Below are 18,375 nucleotides of genomic sequence, written 5' to 3' on the forward strand. Positions count from 1 at the left end.
GAAGAACCATTTTGTTCACTAGATGAGGTCTTGCAGAAATCACAGTGACTGTTGGTTGAGCTGCATCACTCCAGTAATTTTGTAAAATAAGCAGAGCGTGAAGCCAGAAGGAACCACTTTCAGTGCAAGCAGTGCCCGAGGGATGTTCCTGCACAGAACCCTCCCATGTTTCCTGGGCTCTTACTGAAGTGAAGGTTACCACTCCAGCCCTGTCACTGTGTGATTTGATTTTCAAAGTGCAACAGTTTTAAATGTAAATATCCATGTGATAAGACGGTGTATTGTATAGTAATACTGCCTTGGCTGCTGAAATATTCTGCCAGGGAGGAAAGGTTTTTATTTAGTGTGAAGTTGTTACTGCGTCTCCGGGGAATTTGCCCAGTTTGAACCTTGTGCTCCCTGGGAAAAGTCCATCTCGGACTTTGGTAGCCGTCTCAGAACCACTCCCATGTCCTGTTTGCCAACATCACGCAGAGGTTAGTCCACTCTCTGCTCGTGGTAATGCTGTGGTGTGGACGTGCCGGTGTAGGCCTGGGGTAGACAAAGTTAAAAATCACACAACAGATTTATTTGGAAGCACTAGCTTTCGGAGTGCTGCTAGTGTTGAGGCATCATGATCATGTTTCCTTCTGAGTCAACTTTATCTCACCCTATTGCTCTGTTCTGCCTCCTGCATCTGCTCATATAGCTTCCCTTAAATCTGCCCAGTTTTCCTCAACCACTCCTGTGTGGGAGTGAGTATCTCACCACTCTCTAGGTAACCTGTTCCTCCTCCCATTCACTGAGCAGTGGCACAGGAGATCTGTGAGTGGACTGTTAAAATTTCATTGGATATAGGCATCATCGACAGGCCAGTATTTGTTACTGATCCCTAACTGCCCTTAAATCAAGATGTTTACGCGATCATTGCAGAGGGTAGCAGCGAGTCTGGAGTCACATGGAAGTCGAACCCAGGTCAAGGTGTTCATTTCCTTCTGTGAAGACACCGAGGAACCTGTTGGCTTTTTACATCGATTTGCAGGTAATTGTCACGGTCATCATTACCGAGACTCACTTTATACTCGAGATTTGCAAAGTGCTCTTGTAGCAGGGACCAGTGAAGACAGGGCGTTAGCCTGAGCCTCTGGATTGCTAGCCCAATGATACTGTCACTTCTCCACTGCCTTCCTGACAATGGCTCCTTCAGGAGACAAGGCTTGTAATCTTCCTTATGTGATGGCTTCCATAGGTTTGTTACAGAACCCGTGTCAGGCATGCAATCTGGGGAAGTTCTCACTATTTAAATAATCATTGAACATTTCTGTTGCTCGGTATTATTGACCCTGTTACTTTACATGGAGAGAATCCACTCTGCAAGGGTCAGTTTTCTCAAATGACGATGGGACGTGTGCAAGTGCACGAGACCTCTGAATCTCCACTGTACATATGATCCTGATGGTAAATAAAACAAAATGTAACCATTATCAAATTATTAACACTGTCACTTGAGATGCTTTGATGTATTCACTCATAGCAAAAGTAATAAAGGTATTTTTGTATGTATTCCTAACTTTTGTCTGTATCCTTGGCTGTTGCCTTCCAAAGAAAAAGTTTCAGTGCTTCGTAAATGTGGGTTCAAAATTGGTTTTGGATCGAGAGATGTGAGAGTGTGGGTCTGGTGAATTCAGACTAACATCAAACTGAACCTCACTTTTTCAAAGTTGAACCAACATTTACTGCGGCATTATTTGAATTGCTGTGCAACCACTTTAGTTCAGAGATATCAGGAGAGGGGGAGAATGGCTGTTCCTGACAATCAGCAGTAAAACACTGTACAGTACAGGTTAGAGACTTCAGTGGCCAAGTTGTAGTATCCTACCTCTAAGCCAGGAGGCTCGGGTTCAGGTCCCCACTTGCTTCAGCAGTGTGTAATAACATCTCTGCAAACTATCCATGAACAAAGAAAACTAATGAAGAATAACAAAACAAAGAGGGCTCTTGAGGCACAAGGGTGGTCTCGGTGAAAGGGGGAGTGTGGTGCTGGAAAAGCACAGCAGGTCAGGCAGCATCAGAGGAGCAGGAGAGTCAACGTTTCGGGCATGAGCCCTTGGTCGCCTTACTTCTAGACTAGCAGATTCGGCTTTAGAGATTTACCAGGATGTTGCTGAGAATTGAGGGTTTGAGTTACAAAGATAGGCTGGGGCTTTTTTTCACTGGAGCGTAGGAGGTTATAGAGGTTTATAGATAGGGTTAATTGTAGTTGTCTTTTCCCAAGGGTTGAGGGTTTCAAGACCAGGGGACATTCGCCTTAAAAATTTTTAGAAAAAAAACATGAGGTAATTTTTTTGGACGAAGTGGTTTATGTGTGGAATGAACTTCCAGAGGAAGTGATGGATGCGGGTGCAGTGCCAACCTTTAAAAGACATTGGATAATTACCTGAATAAGAAATGTTTGGAGGAATGTGGGCCAAGCACAGATAGATGGGGCTAGTTTAGTTTGGGATTAAGGTCGGCATAGACCTGTTGGGCCGAAGGGTCTGTTTCCATGCTCTATGACCCCATCCAGGTTCAAGTCCCACCTGCCCCAATTGTGTGTCAAAACAGGTTGATTTAAACTACCTTACAGTCCAGATTAATGCAATATGGTCCGTGCAATATAACCAAGTTATGATCAGCTGGACATTGAATGGTGATGGAATTCCCAGGCAACAGTCCAAGCAAATGGATGGACCAAAATCGTGAAGTGAAGATGGAAAACACATTTTCAAATAGCGAATTAAATAATTGGATTAAGTTGAGAGCAAGATGTGACTTGAGACAATTGAAGAGACTTCAAGCGAAATCTCATAGAAAGCATCACCAGCCTCAAGCACCTGATCAGTAGCCTGCGAATTTGTGGCATTTTTTAAAAAATTACTCATTCCTGAGATGTATTTATCACTGGCAAAGTCAGCGTAAGGAAAGCAAGCAAAAGGTAACCATAACTTTTAAAAATTCTCAACCACTCGAGAGTAAAGACTCATGGTCGACCTAAATTCCACTTTACTGCCCACTCCCTTGATCCCCTAAGAGATTAAAGCTCAGTCCCAGTATGGACTATATCCAATGTAAAATGATCTACAATGACATAAGGTACAACAGCTTAGCGATTCACGTATTTCTGCTCAAACAGGTTTCTTTTAACCTAAGGCCTTGAATGATTGAACCATTGCCTTGAGACTGTGCTCGTGTCATGGATTTCCCCAATTGGGGAAAACCAAGAAAATTCTAGCACAGGATTAGGCCCTTCGGCCCTCCAAGTCTGCGCCGATACAGCTCCACTATTTAAACCTGCTGCCTATTTTCCAAGGATCTGTATCCCACCGCTCCCTGCCCATTCTGTATCCGTCTAGATAAATCTTAAATGACACTATCGTTCCTGCCCCTACCACCTCCACTGGCAATGCGTTCCAGGCCTGCTTTGCGTAAAGAACTTTCCACGTATATCTCCCTAAACCTTTCCCCCCTCACTTTAAACTCATAATCTCTAGTAGTTGAGTCCCCCACTCTTTTTTTGGGGGGAGGGGGGAAGCTTCTCGCTATCCACCCTGTCTATAGCGCTAATGATTTTGTAGACCTCAATCAGGTCCCTCCTCAACCTCCATCTTTCTAATGAAAATAATCCTAATCTACTCAACCTCTCTTCATAGCTAACACCTTCCATCCCAGGCAACATCCTCGTAAACCTTCTCTGCACCCTCTCCAACGTGTCCACATCCTTTTGGTAATGTGGCGACCAGAACTGCACGCAGTATTCCAAATGCCAAACCAAAGTCCTATACAACTCTTGTACTCAATACCCAGTCCAATGAAGGGATGCATGCCATATGCCTTTTCGACCACTTTACTAATCTGCGTTGCCACCAACAATGGACCTGAACACCCAGATCTCTTTTCCCAGGACTTCTCCATTTTCCCAGGACTTCTCCATTTACTGTATAGTTTACTCTTGAATTGGATCTTCCAAAATGCATCACCTCGCATTGGCCCAACTCTCCAATCTATGTACATTCTGCTGTATTCTCTGACAGTCCCCTTCACTATCTGCTACTCCACCAAACTTGGTGTCATCTGCAAACTTGCTAATCAGGCAACTGATACCTTCCTCCAAATCATTTATGTACATCACAAGCAACAGTGATCCCAGCATGGATCCCGTAGAACACCATTAGTCACAGGTCTTCATTTTGAGAAGCTCCCCTCCACTAATACTCTCTGTCTCCTGTTACCCAACTAGTTCTCTATCCATCTAGCTAGAACACCCTGGACCCTGTGCGACTTCACCTCCTTCATCAGCCTATCATGGTGAACCTTATCAAACGCCTTACTATGACATCTACAACCCTTCCCCCATCAATCAACTTTGTCATCTCCTCAAAGAATTCTATTAGTTTTGTAAGACTTGACCTTCCCTGCACAAAACCATGCTACCCATTACTGATAAGCCCATTTTCTTCCAAATGGGAAAAGATCCTATCCCTCAGTATCTTCTCTAGCAGCTTCCCTACCACTGACACCAGGCTCACTGGTCTATAATTACCTGGAGTATCCTTGCTACCCTTCTTAAACAAGGGGACAACATTAGCAATTTTCCAGTCCTCCAGCTATTTCCTCTCTCACCTCCTTCAGTAACCTGGGATAGATCCCATCTGGACCTAGGGACTTGTCTACCTTAATACCTTTTAGAATACCCAACACTTCCTCCCTCCTTATGCCGACTTGACCTAGAGTAATCAAAGATCTATCCCTAACCTCAACATCGGTCATGTCCCTCTCCTCAGTGAATACCAATGCAAAGTATTAGTTAAGAATCTCACCCATTTTCTCTGACTCCACGCATAACTTTGTCCTTGAGTGGGCCAACCCTTTCTTTATATGTTCCTTGTATATGAATAAAAGGCTTTGAGATTTTCCTTAACCCTGTTTGCAAAAGATATCACATGACCCCTTTTAGCCCTCTTAATTCTTCATTTCAGATTGGTGCTATATTCCTGATATTTTTCCAAAGCTTTGTCTGTCTTCAGTCGCCTAGACCTTATGTATACATCCTTTTTCCTCTTAGCTAGTCTCACAATTTCACCTGTCATCCATGGTTCCCTAACCTTGCCATTTCAATCCCTCATTGTCACAGAAACATACCTTTCCTGAACTCTAATCGACCTCTCTTCAAAAGCCTCCCACTTATCGAATGTGGATTTACCTTCAAACAGCTGCTCCCAATCTACATTCCCCAGCTCCTGCTGAGTATTGGTGTAGTTGGCCTAACCCCAGTTTAGCATCTTCCTTTAGGACCACTCTCGTCTTTGTCCATGGGTATTCTAAAACTTATGAAATTGTGATCAAATTGCCAAAGTAATGCCCTATTGAAATATTAACCAACTGGCCGAGCTCATTTCCCAACACCAGGTCCAGTATGGCCCCTTCCTGAGTTGGTCTATTTGCATAGTGCTCTAGAAAACCCTCCTGGATGTTCCTTATAAATTCTGCTCCATCTAGACCTCTTAACTCTAAGTGAATCCCAGTCAATGTTGGGAAAATTTAAATCTCTTATCACCACCACCCTGTTGCTCCTACATTTTTCCATAGTCTGCTTCCATATTTGTACTTCTCTCTCACATTTGCTGTTGGGAGGCCTGTACTACAGCCCCAACGTTGTTACTGCACCCTTCCTATTTCTGAGCTCTATCCATATTGCCTCACTGCTCAAGGCCTCCATAATACCCTCCTTCAGCACAGCTGTGATATCCTCTCTGACCAGTAATGCAACTTCTCCACCCCTTTTACCTCCCTCTCTATCCCGCCTGAATTGATATCCTGGGATGTTTAGCTGTCAACTATGCCCTTCCCTCAACCAAGTCTCAGTAATAGCAGTGACACCATGCTCCCAGGTACTAATCCAAGCCCTAAGTTCATCTGTCTTACCTACTACATTTCTTGCATTAAAACAAATGCACCTCAAACCAACAGTTCCTTTGCGTTCATCATCTGTTCCCTGCCTCCTAGTCATAGAGTCGTAGAGATGTACAGCACGGAAACAGACCCTTTGGTCCAACCCGTCAATACCGACCAGATATCCCAACCCAATCTAGTCCCACCTGCCAGCACCCGGCCCATATCCCTCCAAACCCTTCCTATTCATATACCCATCCACTCTTCCCCTTAGTCACGCTGACTTCATTATCTTGTAAATGCCTACCCTGTAAATCCCTTTCAGAGATGTACACATTTCACAAAGATCATCCCACTATCTTCTCTTTAATTGGACAATTCTCTCATCCCAGGAACCAATCTAGTAAACTCATGATGTAATGTCTCTAAGATACTATTCTTGAAGTTCATCACCAATGTTTCCACTATCTCCTCAGCTATTTCCTTCACAGCCTTGGGATGTAGTCATAGAGATGTACAGCACGGAAACAGACCCATTGGTCTAGCTTGTCCATGCCAACCAAATATCCTAAATTAATCCAGTCCCATTTGCCAGCACTTGGCCCATATCCCTCCAAACCCTTCCTTATATGTCCTTCTCGAGGTAGCAAGACCAAAACTACTTAAGTATGCTAGCTGTGGTCTCACCGAAGCTGTATACACTTGGATGCCAGTCCGTTTACGATAAAGGTGAAAATGACACATCATTTCCCTTCCAAACTGCTTCCAGGATCTGCATGATGACTTTTTATTTGTTCCTTATTGGACTACAGCCAAGTCTGTCTGAACATTCTTTACTTTTCATACTTTTAAAGAATTGTCTGCATTTCTATGAATACGAGAAAGAATAACCGTACACATAGACAAACCATCTGTTATTTGTTGCTCACTCACTTTACCTGCATGCCTATATCTTGCATCCCCAACCCAGCTTACACTCATGCCTAGTTTTGTATCGTCAACAAACTTATAGTCACAGAGACGTACAGCACAGAAACAGAACCTTTGGTCTAACCCGTCCACGCCGACCAGATATCCAAAATTAATCTAGTCTTGCCAGTGTTTGTCTATTTATCCTATCCACGCCCCTCATGATTATATAAACCTCCATAAGGTCACCCCTCAGTGTCCGATGCTCCAGGGAAACCAGCCCTGGCCTAATCAGCCTCTCCCTGTAGCTCCAACCCTGGCCACATCCTTGGAATAATTACTTTTGGACTCTCAGCCATGAATGTGGAAAGTAAACAGCTTAGGTTCCAGCACTGTTCCTTGCCACTCCACTAATTACACCTTGCCAACTAGGAAAATGCTATTTTTACTTCCCGAACTCTGCAAAAGCAAACAATCTGCTGTTGAGGCTGAATCACGAAAGCAACAGAACCAGCAGGAACTCAGTCAAGGCAAAGACAGGGAACAGCATCATTGAGAACCCAGCAAGCAGATGGAGAGTGGGGCACTGTCTCATACTCAGTATGATGGGGGGGACATTGTGAGTGAAGAAGATCACCAGAGCTCCGTGAGTAAAATAACCTCTCATCTGCCCCTTGACTTTTTTTTTTACCATATACTTTAAGTTGTGTTCTGTGACTACCAACTAGCCTGCACTAGGAAAAAAATCTCTCCCTGCACAGATAGAACTGTCACAAAAGTTTCCACAGTTTGGTTAAAAACGTGCTCAAAGGCAAGTAATTTAGCTTCTCCAGTCCCTCCGTGGTAATGTGAAAGTTTGTGAAATTTGATTGGCATAGGCAGGTTGGACTGAAGGGTGTGTTTCCATGCTGTATGACTCTATGATTCCATTTCAGCACCATTCCAGATTTCTCTCTCTTGAGGACGGCAAAGCCTGGCATAACAGAGCTCAGTGAGGCCATTGGCCATCTTGCTGATGGTAAAGATGCTGCCTAGAGGCTATGAGCTATAAGGGAGAGGCTAGAAAAACTCAGGTTGTTTTCTCTGCAGTGGCAGAGGGTGAGGGGAGACTTGATAACAAGTCTATAGAATTATGAGATACACAGATAGGGATTTTTAGATTAGATTAGATTCCCTACAATGTTGAAACAGGCCATTTGGCCCAACAAATCCACACCGACTCTCCAGAGAGTAACCTGCTCAGGCCTATTTCCCTCTGAATGATGCACCTAACACTATGGGCAATTTAGCGTGGCCAATCCATCCTAACCTGCATATGTTTGGACTGTGGGAGGAAACCAGAGCACCCGGAGGAAACCCATGCAGACACGGGGAGAATGTGCAAACTCCACACAGACAGTCGCCTGAGGTTGGAATCGTTGATGGTCAGAAATTTTTTCCCCAGAACCAAAATGTCTAAAACTAGGGGGCTTGCAATTTAAGGTGAGAAGGGAGAAAGTTCAAAGGAGAGGTGAGGTGCAGGTTTGTTTTTTTTTTACAGACAGTGTGGCAGGAGTCTGGAACATGCTGCCAGGGTGTGGTAGTGGTGGAGGTGGCAGATACAATAGGGTCATTTAAGGGACTTTTGGATAAGCACGTGCACATGTAAAGGATGGAGGGATTAGGACCAAAGGTAGGCAGAGGGATTAGTTTAATTTGGCGACATGTCCGGCACAACATCGTGGGTCAAAGGCCCCCCCATTCCTGTGCTGTACTATTCTATGTTCCAGCTCCACCCAATCGCCTTGTTTCTCGGGCGAAAAGTCCCAACTGCTTCAAGTTATCTTTATGACTGGATTTCTCATTCCTGGAATTGTTCTCGTAAACCACTTCTGTACTCTCTCCAATCTGTTCATCTTTCCCATAATGTGGCATCCACAACTGTACACAATACTCCATTTAAGGTTGAACATGTCTTATACTGTAGCTCAGAAAATATTGAGCATCTCCCAGTGAGACAGAGTACGGAATATACAAGTATCTTGGAACTTCAGAAAACACCAGCACCTTATTGAGTTTAGAAACTCATGAGGGTTATTGATGAGTGAATAGTCCAGCTCTTATCCCTTGGGTAGGGTAAGCCCAAACCTAGAGGGTATAGCCTTAACATGAGAAGGGAAAGAATTTAAAAGGACCTGAGGGGTATCTTTTTCATGCAGAGGATGGTACATTTATGGCACGCACTGCCAGTTGAGGTGGAGGTGGCTGGTACAATTAAAAGGCATCTGGATGGGTACATGAATGAACAAGTTTTGGAGGGATATGAGCCAAATAGTACTAGATTAATTTAGGATAAGACATGGACAAGTTGGATCAAAGGGTCTGTTTCTGTGTTGCATGACTAACTCCCCTCTCAAGTCAGCAACTCACATTGGCTGAGTCAGATGAGCTAAGTGAATGATGCCACATCCCCAAAGATATGCTCCAAAGCCTCCTATTGGCATAAGACTGCCCATGTCACCAGTACAAGGATACCCACAAGCAAGACGCCACATTAATTGGGATCAGAGTCAATGTATAGAAGGTCCTCAGCAAGCTAGAGTGCCTGAAGATAAGCAGTCAGGAAGAGCATTGAAGAAGCAGAGAACATTAGAGAGCCTGAGAAAATACCCAACCTTGGACCAACACCATTCATCCATGCCAGCTCCAGAAGGAGATAGCCACTTAAAGGTCAATCTCTACAGCCTGTTCAATACAGAAGTGACATACACCCTGGATACATGTAATGATTTCTCAAGATGGATGGATGCTCTCAAGAGTTTCCTGTCCATTAATCAATTCTCTGTGCAAACGTGCAAAAAGATGTTGTGAAACCTGAAAGGGTTCAGAAAAGATTTACAAGGATGTTACTGGGGTTGAGCTACAGGGAGAAGCTGAATAGGCTGGGACTGCTTTCCATAGAGCATCGGAGGCTGAGAGTGACCTTACAGAGGTTTATAAAATCTTGAGGGGCATGGATAGGATAAATAGACAAAGTCTCTTCCTTGGGGTGGGGGAGTCCAGAACTAGAGGGAAAAGGTTTAGGGTGAGAGGGGAAAGATATAAAAGAGACCTAAGAGGCAAAGGTTTTCACACAGAAGGTGGTGCGTGAATGGAATGAGCTGCCAGAGGAAGTGGTGGAGGCCGGTACATGGAATGAGCTGCCAGAGGAAGTGGTGGAGGCCGGTACAATTACAACATTTAAAAGGGATCTGGATGGGGACATGAATAGGAAGGGTTTGGAGGGATATGGGCCAAGTGCTGGCAGGTGGGACTAGAATGGGTTGAGATATCTGGTCAAGTTGGACCAAAGGGTCCGTTTCCGTGCTGTACATCTCTATGACTCTGATAAATATAATTAAGAGCCTTAGCTTGCATATTTTAACCTTTTGCTTGGCACTACATTGAACAACTTTTAGTAATCCAAGCATAATAACCAACCTTTATTTAGCACACGAGCTGAGTTTGCCAAAAACAAATGTCAAATTAAATTTTCCTTTCATAAAACTTTATCTAATCATATTACGATGCTCTTTAAGTCAAGTCGCATTGTCAAGACTCCCTTATGTTGCCAATGTTGGAGGCTGAACAGGCTGGGGCTGTTTTCCCTGGAGCATCGGAGGCCGAGGGATATCCTTACAGAGGTTTACAAAATTATGAGGGGCATGGATAGGATAAATAGACAAAGTCTTTTCCCTGGGGTTGGAAAGTCCAGAACTAGAAAGCATAGGTTCATGGCGAGAGGGGAAAGATATAAAAGAGACCTAAGAGGCAAAAGTTTTCACACAGAAGGTGGTGCGTGTATGGAATGAGCTGCCAGAGGATGTGGTGGAGGCTGGTACAATTACAACATTTAAAAGGCATCTGGATGGATGTATGAATAGGAAGGGTTTGGAGGAATATGGGCTGGGTGCTGGCAGGTGGGACTAGATTGGGTTGGGATATCTGGTCAGCATGGACGGGTTGGACCGAAGGGTCTGTTTCCATGCTGTACATCTCTAGGACTACACTTCCTCAACAATTATAATCTTACTCATTATAGATCTTTAGTTGTCCCTTGAAAAGTCCAAATGGACTACAGTGGCTCAAGAAGGCCCTTTCTTGATGATTAGGCATGGCCAATAAATGCTGGACTAGCCAGTGACACCAACATCCCATGAATTAACAGAAAGAAAATTCTCTGCTCGCCTCTTGAAAAGGTGGCAATAAGCCAAATCAAACTTACCTACAAAAGGCAGCTGAAATAGTAAAGGACATGGTTAACTGCATAGTATTCAATCACACAAAAAGAGTTGTGCTAGAAACTATTTAACCATTTAAATTAGATCAATTAAATAATTATAATTAGATCATACATCAACATAGAATTTTCTTTCCCCTAAATTACCATTCCCTAATTTTGTTGTCCAAATTTTGCAAATGATCCTAATCATAGCAAAGATTAGGAGCTGTCTCAAACTTGGGAGAAAAAAAATCAGAGGTTAATTTGTAAACTGCACCATACACCACACTTCAACTCATTTTCAGTACTTCACACAGCCACTGGTTGACAGGAGAGGTTTAAAAGGCAATTTTTGGTGTACAACAGGAAAACTCCAGCTTGCTTTTTGTGTACCCACTTTTCTCCAGTTTCAACCAGAAACAATTTTAGATTGACAAAAGATAGGTGCAGGGTTGATATGGGTGGTGAAATGAGAAGAACAAACTAACTAAACCTGGTGATTAGGTGAACATACAACTCAGGTTCTAGCTACAATTAGATAACCCCAAATAGTTATGTTTCCTTTTATGGGCATAACATTACTGCTACAGAATTAATTTATACATTTGTTATCCATCTCTTAAATGGGCATTTTAACTTGTTTGCAACGTGTTCAAGATCAGATACTGAAGGAGGTTATGCTATGCAAAGTATGCCCACAGGGCGGCTAGAACTAGTTAATGCAGACTTGTTATGTGCATAGCTCTGCATTCTTGAATTCAAGATTCATTCGATAGTGTAGTTTTTCTTATCCTTAATGTCATGATGTTAGTTTTAATGTGCTTACATTTAGGCTGAAACCATTTTACTTGTTACTGCTCATTTAGCAGCAAGTTGTGAATAATTATTTTAAAAGCGTAATGATGGCTTTAAGTTTCTCTCTCATGGAGATTAGTGGATTTGAGATTCAAGTACTGAAAGCAGAATTTCATTTAAATTAAAAATTATGACTTAATTCCCATTAGCAACCACCCTCCATATTCTTCCATCAGTTCGTTCATTCTTTCATTCATTCATTCCGTGTGGTGCAGTTTCACAAATTAACATCAACAGCTGTGCTTTTGCAATGTTTTATTATCAAAATAGAAAATAAAATATCATACAAAAGATAGCACAGATTACAGGGAAAGATTATCCCAATGATAATAAGTCTCTAAAAAATAAGAAACAAGCAATGCTTTTCACAGAAAGTAAAAATCACATTAGAATACGCTTGTAGAAAGCAAAGATCCCTGAATACACAGACCTTCATAGGTGCACACAGGCACAGGCCATTTTCAAAATACTTTATTGGTTTATTAAAAAAAATGTCCCAGTTACTTATTCTTTTCTTAAGCACAGGAACATAACTGTACAATATCCATTGTTCAAGAAAACGTTGAGCTGTAAAATGATCAGTAGCAGCCATTATCACCACATCAATTCTGATGGGTTTTTTAATATATATATATAAAAAATGAACAAACTTGACAAAATGAACACATACATCTGTAAAATTAAACAAAGTATCTCAAAGGAAATATAAAGTAACTGCCCTGTTCCAGAAATCATTAAATTGTCATTGTTTTATGTACAACAGTACAGTTAGTGCAATGTAGAACTGGATGGGTGGACGAGGGTGGAGAGGGGGCACGTAGAGAGAGCTCAGCAGATCCATTACATTCTTACACTGTAATAACTTCCCATTCTGAGGGAAGATCGGAATGGTTAACCCTCAACAATACTGATTTCCCATTCCCCCACCCCTCATTTGCTCCCTCCTAATGGCTGCATCACACTAAGGTGTCAATTTAGGGGTCCTGCCTTCGAACCTTTATAAAAATACCATTTCTAACTGTGACAAATGACAATTGTGAATTACTGAAATGCCCAGTAGATTTTCTTGATTAAAAAGCAAGTAATTATAATTTTGATTTCAGGCCAGGGCTTTAATTCACAAACATCTGTTAAAGCCAGAAAAAAAAATTAAATCAGACAGTGCTGTGGGCTCTAGTTAAACAAACAAACAAAAATGGCTGTACAGTTCCTCACTCAAACTATTTGGGGAAATAATCTTCACAGGAACACAAGTATGTTCAGTGGGTCAGGAAAGTAGCTCCTCTCTCCCTATTACCACTAAACTATCATAAGGTTCAGGCCTGGAATGAAACTGAGCACCAAACTAGATATCAACAACTACTTTCACATCCATTAGCAAGCAATTTGGATACTGATATGGATGTTTCCTTTGTGGCTCTCAAGTGTACAAAAAAGTAGAAAACTGAAATGAACCCTTCAACATTTTTCTTACAAGTGCAAAATCAGAAATCAAGGGGAACAGGCAAGACTGAACAGAAGTTACTCAATTGAAGGTTATCTTAATTATAAACTACAATGCTTTACTTCAGTGTTAAGCTACTGACATTCTCTACTAGCTCTCACCTACTTGGTCACCCTACATTCTCCTCCTTCAAAATTCAGTCTCAACTCTGAAACCCCTTATACAGGCAGTTATGATTAAGCTGGATTTCCTTAATACTTTAAGTGTGTAAGGGTAGTTTTGCCAATGGGCATGAAACTGTGGCTTTTGTACGGTCAGCTCCCTGTACAAAGTTTCCAGTAACATGCCAAGATCATCACCTCCTTAAGAAATGCCAAAAGATTTACACCATAACCCATACTTCAGGAACTTTAGTTTGGACAAATGCAAGGAAAAATGTCCTTCCACTCTGGTGAATGTATTCTACCATACCAGATGGTGTGCAATTGATAGGAGTTGACAGGGAATTTGTCCTGGGTTTGATGAGCTACTTTAAGCGAGGGAAGGGCAAATGGGAAGAATGCTTCAAGCAGTTACTTGGGACTGATGTAAACAAGCAAGAGTCAGACACATTAACCACTAAAAGCACAAACACTGATGCCCCCCTCCCCCAATCCCATCAGGTAAATGCAGAGCATTTATTACAAAATAGATATTTACAAAAATAGCTTGAAAAAAAAATTCAGTTACTGCACACCAAAAGGGCAACTGAAAAGTGATCAGCACTTCTGCTCTGGAAAAGTAATGTGTGGGGGAGAGATGTGAAAAGGAAACAAAGTTAGGAGCCAAGCACGAAACAAATCAGGAGGACTTCCACAAGAGATCTCTGGAAAACACTGGTAAGCTCCAATTTCAGTACACTTTCTCCTTTGTTGGAAAATAAGTCTTGACATGATACAGGGAGAGTGGATTCAGCTGGGTGTTGAATGCAGTGTTGAAATAGCTGACCGCTGTTTTTTTTTTAAAAATGCAGAGGTAGAAATGTTCAGTAGTTATCTAGTCTGATATGTGGATGTCCTCTCTGCACTGTTTGTTTCCAATACAACAGACCAGCAGATTAAAAGAGGGTAGGAAGGCATTTCCCAGTTCTTCAGCAGACCACCCACAAGCTGCTCACCACCCCAACCCACCCTATGCCCTTCATCACATGTCGCAATGACTAAATGAGAAGAGGGCGGTCTTGTTTATTTTTCATCCTGGCAAAAGTATAAGGTGCAGCCTTGTTGAGAATAAGCAGTTCTCTTTTCCTCTTCAAAGTTCATCTGCAACTCAGGCTGCCTTAATAAGCCTCACAGAGGCAAACACAAAAAAGGGTTCAGGATCAGGGGGAAAAAGAAGGGACAGGGAATAAACTGGGAGGTGGATCGAGTATCTGAGCAACAGCAATAATATTGTAGTGGTCTAAACCCCAAGCCTAATGTCCTTTCAGTTCCATTATTTAGAAGCCTACATAGACCGTGATGGGAGACCCAGGCAGGGTCCTGCTCGTCTGTAATACAGCAGTGAAAACTGTTCAAACTTTCCACAGGATAGAGGGAGGCCTGCTCACTCTGGGATGTCAGAAGTCTCCACAGCAACTAGTGTCTGGCCCAGCCAGATCACATTCTTGCACTTTACAGCCGACGCTAGTTTTCCTTTGTTACTTCTTAAAAGCGGATGGTGTTGAATTTCATGGCAATGGGGGGCCATTCACTCCAGGGTGGTAGAAGGCACAATTGCTCTCGTAACGGCAACTGCCTTTCATCATGAAATGCCGACACATGGGTCTGTTCGACATGTCTGTTGGGGGAGAGAGAGAGAGAGTACAATATTATTAAAAAACATACTTAAGAAAAGTATACAAAAGGAAAAGGGTTTGGTCTAGCCAGTTCCACCCCAACCTTCTCTCTCACACTATCATTTTAAAACTTCACCCTTTGAATACAAAGGCTCACTCAGACTGTAATGGGGCAGATAAGACGATTTTGTTTCGTTTTAACGCTCTTCCCTGGGACACAGTGTATTGTCCTTCCCAAATTGCTGAAGGGAAGACAACAGGCTAGGCTAGGCCCTGCCCTTGTCTTGTGTTATTCCAGCCATGACTGTTCTCTGTAGACAGTACCTGGAATGAGATTGAGAAAGGACTGGATAGCATGGGATTGAACTGAGCACTGCATGCACAGGAGGCCAACAGATAAACATTTCAGTCGTTCTGCTGAAACACTGTCACTGCCAAAGGTGCTGCAATGGCCATGGCATTGCACCTACTCAATACTGCACGATTAAACTTGTTCAAACACTCACTTTAAATTCTACAATGAAAGGGTTATTCTTTTCCAAAGCAACACAGAAAACAGAAACCAACTGAGCGACTTATTTGAATCATTTTCACAATTCCAAAGTGCGACCTTATAGAACATAAAACGTTACAGCACTGTCCACCTTAGGCCCTCGATGTTGTGCTGACTTGTGAAAATAACCTGATGCCCATCTAATCTACACCGTTGCATTATTATCCAGATGTATGTCCAATGCCCATTTCAATGCCCTTAGTGTCATAGAGTCTACTATTTTTGCAGGCAAGCTGTTCCAGATCCCTAATAAGTAAGCCTGATATTGGTCCTAAATCTATCCCCCTCAATTTAAAGCTATGTCCCTTCATGTTAGCCTTCACAATCCAAGGAAAAAGGCTCTCACTGTCCACGCTACCTAAACCTGTGTTTACCTTATACTTCTCGATTAAGTCACCTCTCAACGGAAACAGCCTCTGTTCCCTCAGTCATTTCTTCCCTCCATAGCAGGCAACATCCGAGTAAGTTTCCACTGAACCCTTTCCAAAGCTTCCACATCCTTCCTATAATGTGGTGATCAGAACTGTACACAATACTCCAGCTGCAGCCTTACCAGTGTCTTGTACAGCTGAAGCATGACCTTGTGGCTCTGAAACTCCATCCCCCAATCAACGAACGCCAACACACCATATGCCTTCTTAAAACTCTAATCAACCTGAGTGGCAACTTTCAGGGATTTATGCACCTGGACAGAAATCTCTCTCTCTGTTCATCTACACTGCCAAGAATTTTACCATTAGCCCAGTACTCTGCATTCCAGTTATTTCCGCAGTAAACTGCATTTGCCACTTCTCAGCCCAGCTCTGCATCTTATCCATGTCCCTGTGTAACCCACAACACTGCCTACCTTAGTGTCATCCACAAATTTACTAACCCACCCTTCTACGCCCACATCCAAATCCTTTATAAAAAATGACAAACAGCAGTGGTCCCAAAACAGGCTCTTGTGGCATACCACTGATGACTGATGACTCCAAGATGAACACTTCCATCAACTACCACTCTCCGTCTTCTTTCAGCTAGCCAATTTCTGATCCAAACCACTAAAGCACCTTCAATCCCAAAACTCCATATTTTGTGCAACAGTCTACCGGTTGAACTTTATCAAATGCCTTACTGAAGTCCATATACACCACATCAACCGCTTTACCTTCATCCACCTGTTTTGTCACCTTCTCGGTGAACTCAGTAAGGTTAGTGAGGCACGACTTACCCTTCACAAAACCATGCTGACTGTCCCTATATAGATGATTATAAATCCTATCTCTTATAACCTCTTCCAACGCCTTACCCACAACCGAAGTAAGGCTCACTGGCTTGTAATTCCCAGGGTTGTCCCGACTCCCCTCCTTAAACAAGGGAACAACATTTGCTATCCTCCAGTCTTCGGACACTACTCCTATCGATAATGAAGACATAAAGATCAAAGCCAAAGGCTCTCCAATCTCCTCCCTGGCTTCCCAGAGAATCCGAGGATAAATCCCATCCAGCCCCGGGGTCTAATTTATTTTCAGATCTTCCAAAATTACTAAAACCTCTTCCTTGTCAACCTCAATCCCATCTAATCTTGTAACCTGCATCTCCGTATTCTCACTAACATTGTCCTTTTTCCAATGTGAATACAGACGAAAAGTATTCATTAAGCGCTTCCCCATGTCCTCAGATTCCGCACACAACTTCCCACTACTATCTTTGATCAGCCCTAACCTTCCTCTAGTCACTCTTTTATTCCTGATATACCTACAGAAGGCCTTAGGGTTTTCCTTGATCCTATTTACCAACAACTTCTCATGTCCCCTCCTGGCTCTTCTTAGCCTTCTCTTTAGATCTTTTCTGGCTAACTTATAACTCTCAAGCCCCCTAACTGAGTCTTCACGCCTCATCCTCATATAAGCCTTCTCCTTCCTCTTGACAAGAGCTTCAACTTCTTAAGGTTGGGCTTTAACGCTGGAGTTCAGGAGGACAAGTAAAGGATGACTTGATTGATTGAGGAATGGCATGATTGAAATGTATAACATTGTGAATGGTCTTCACAAAGTGGATGTGGAAAACTTATATCTTCTTGTGGGTTAGCTCAGAACTAGGGGGTGCCGTTTTACAATTAGGGGTCACTCATTTGTAAATGGGAACACTGCAGGTTGCAAGTTCCTGTCCAGGCCACTCACTACCCTGATTGTGAGCTATAATCACTGATTCTTCACCATCGCAGAGTCAATATCCCACGCCCTTCCCCTCAGCACTGTGGGTGTCCCTAAATCACATACTAATCCTCTTGGCCAAAAAAAGCAGTGGCAAGCAAGTGACTGAATTTATTCAAGGCAGAGTTACACAGAGAATGCTGGAGAAATTCAGCAGGTCTGGCAACACGTGTGGAGAGAGAATCAGGTCAATGTTTCGAGTCCTGTGTGAACTTTTATATCACCAGAATGGCTTTGTGGCGTGGGAAATCATGTCTGATGAACTAGATTGAGGAAGAAGTAACAAAGAGGATAGATGAGGGCAGAGCGGTGGATGTGATCTATATTGTGAGAAACAAAGCTCACTCACTTCAAGTCGGAAGGGCTAGTGGCTGAAGGGCTACTGAGGGTACACTTTGTAACTAAATCATGGCCAGACATCCAGAAAAATATTCAAAAGATAGAGGGCTGAAG

At 42.8% G+C, this 18,375-nt stretch overlaps 1 protein-coding gene across 4 annotated transcripts in view; it reads right to left on the reverse strand.

Annotated features, from left to right (window-relative positions):
- Positions 1-12,149: 12,149 nt before the first annotated feature.
- Positions 12,150-18,375, reverse strand: part of ppp1r10 (protein phosphatase 1, regulatory subunit 10) — a 39,166-nt gene continuing 32,940 nt past the window's right edge. For all 4 annotated transcript variants that reach the window (XM_043678028.1, XM_043678025.1, XM_043678027.1 and 1 more), the window contains one exon: positions 12,150-15,173. In XM_043678028.1, coding sequence (XP_043533963.1) covers positions 15,064-15,173 — 110 coding nt within the window. In that variant the 3' untranslated portion in view covers positions 12,150-15,063. The remainder of the gene's footprint in view (positions 15,174-18,375) is intronic.

The sequence above is a fragment of the Chiloscyllium plagiosum genome, chromosome 37 (genome assembly GCF_004010195.1).
Source record: "Chiloscyllium plagiosum isolate BGI_BamShark_2017 chromosome 37, ASM401019v2, whole genome shotgun sequence".
Taxonomy (NCBI): domain Eukaryota; kingdom Metazoa; phylum Chordata; class Chondrichthyes; order Orectolobiformes; family Hemiscylliidae; genus Chiloscyllium; species Chiloscyllium plagiosum.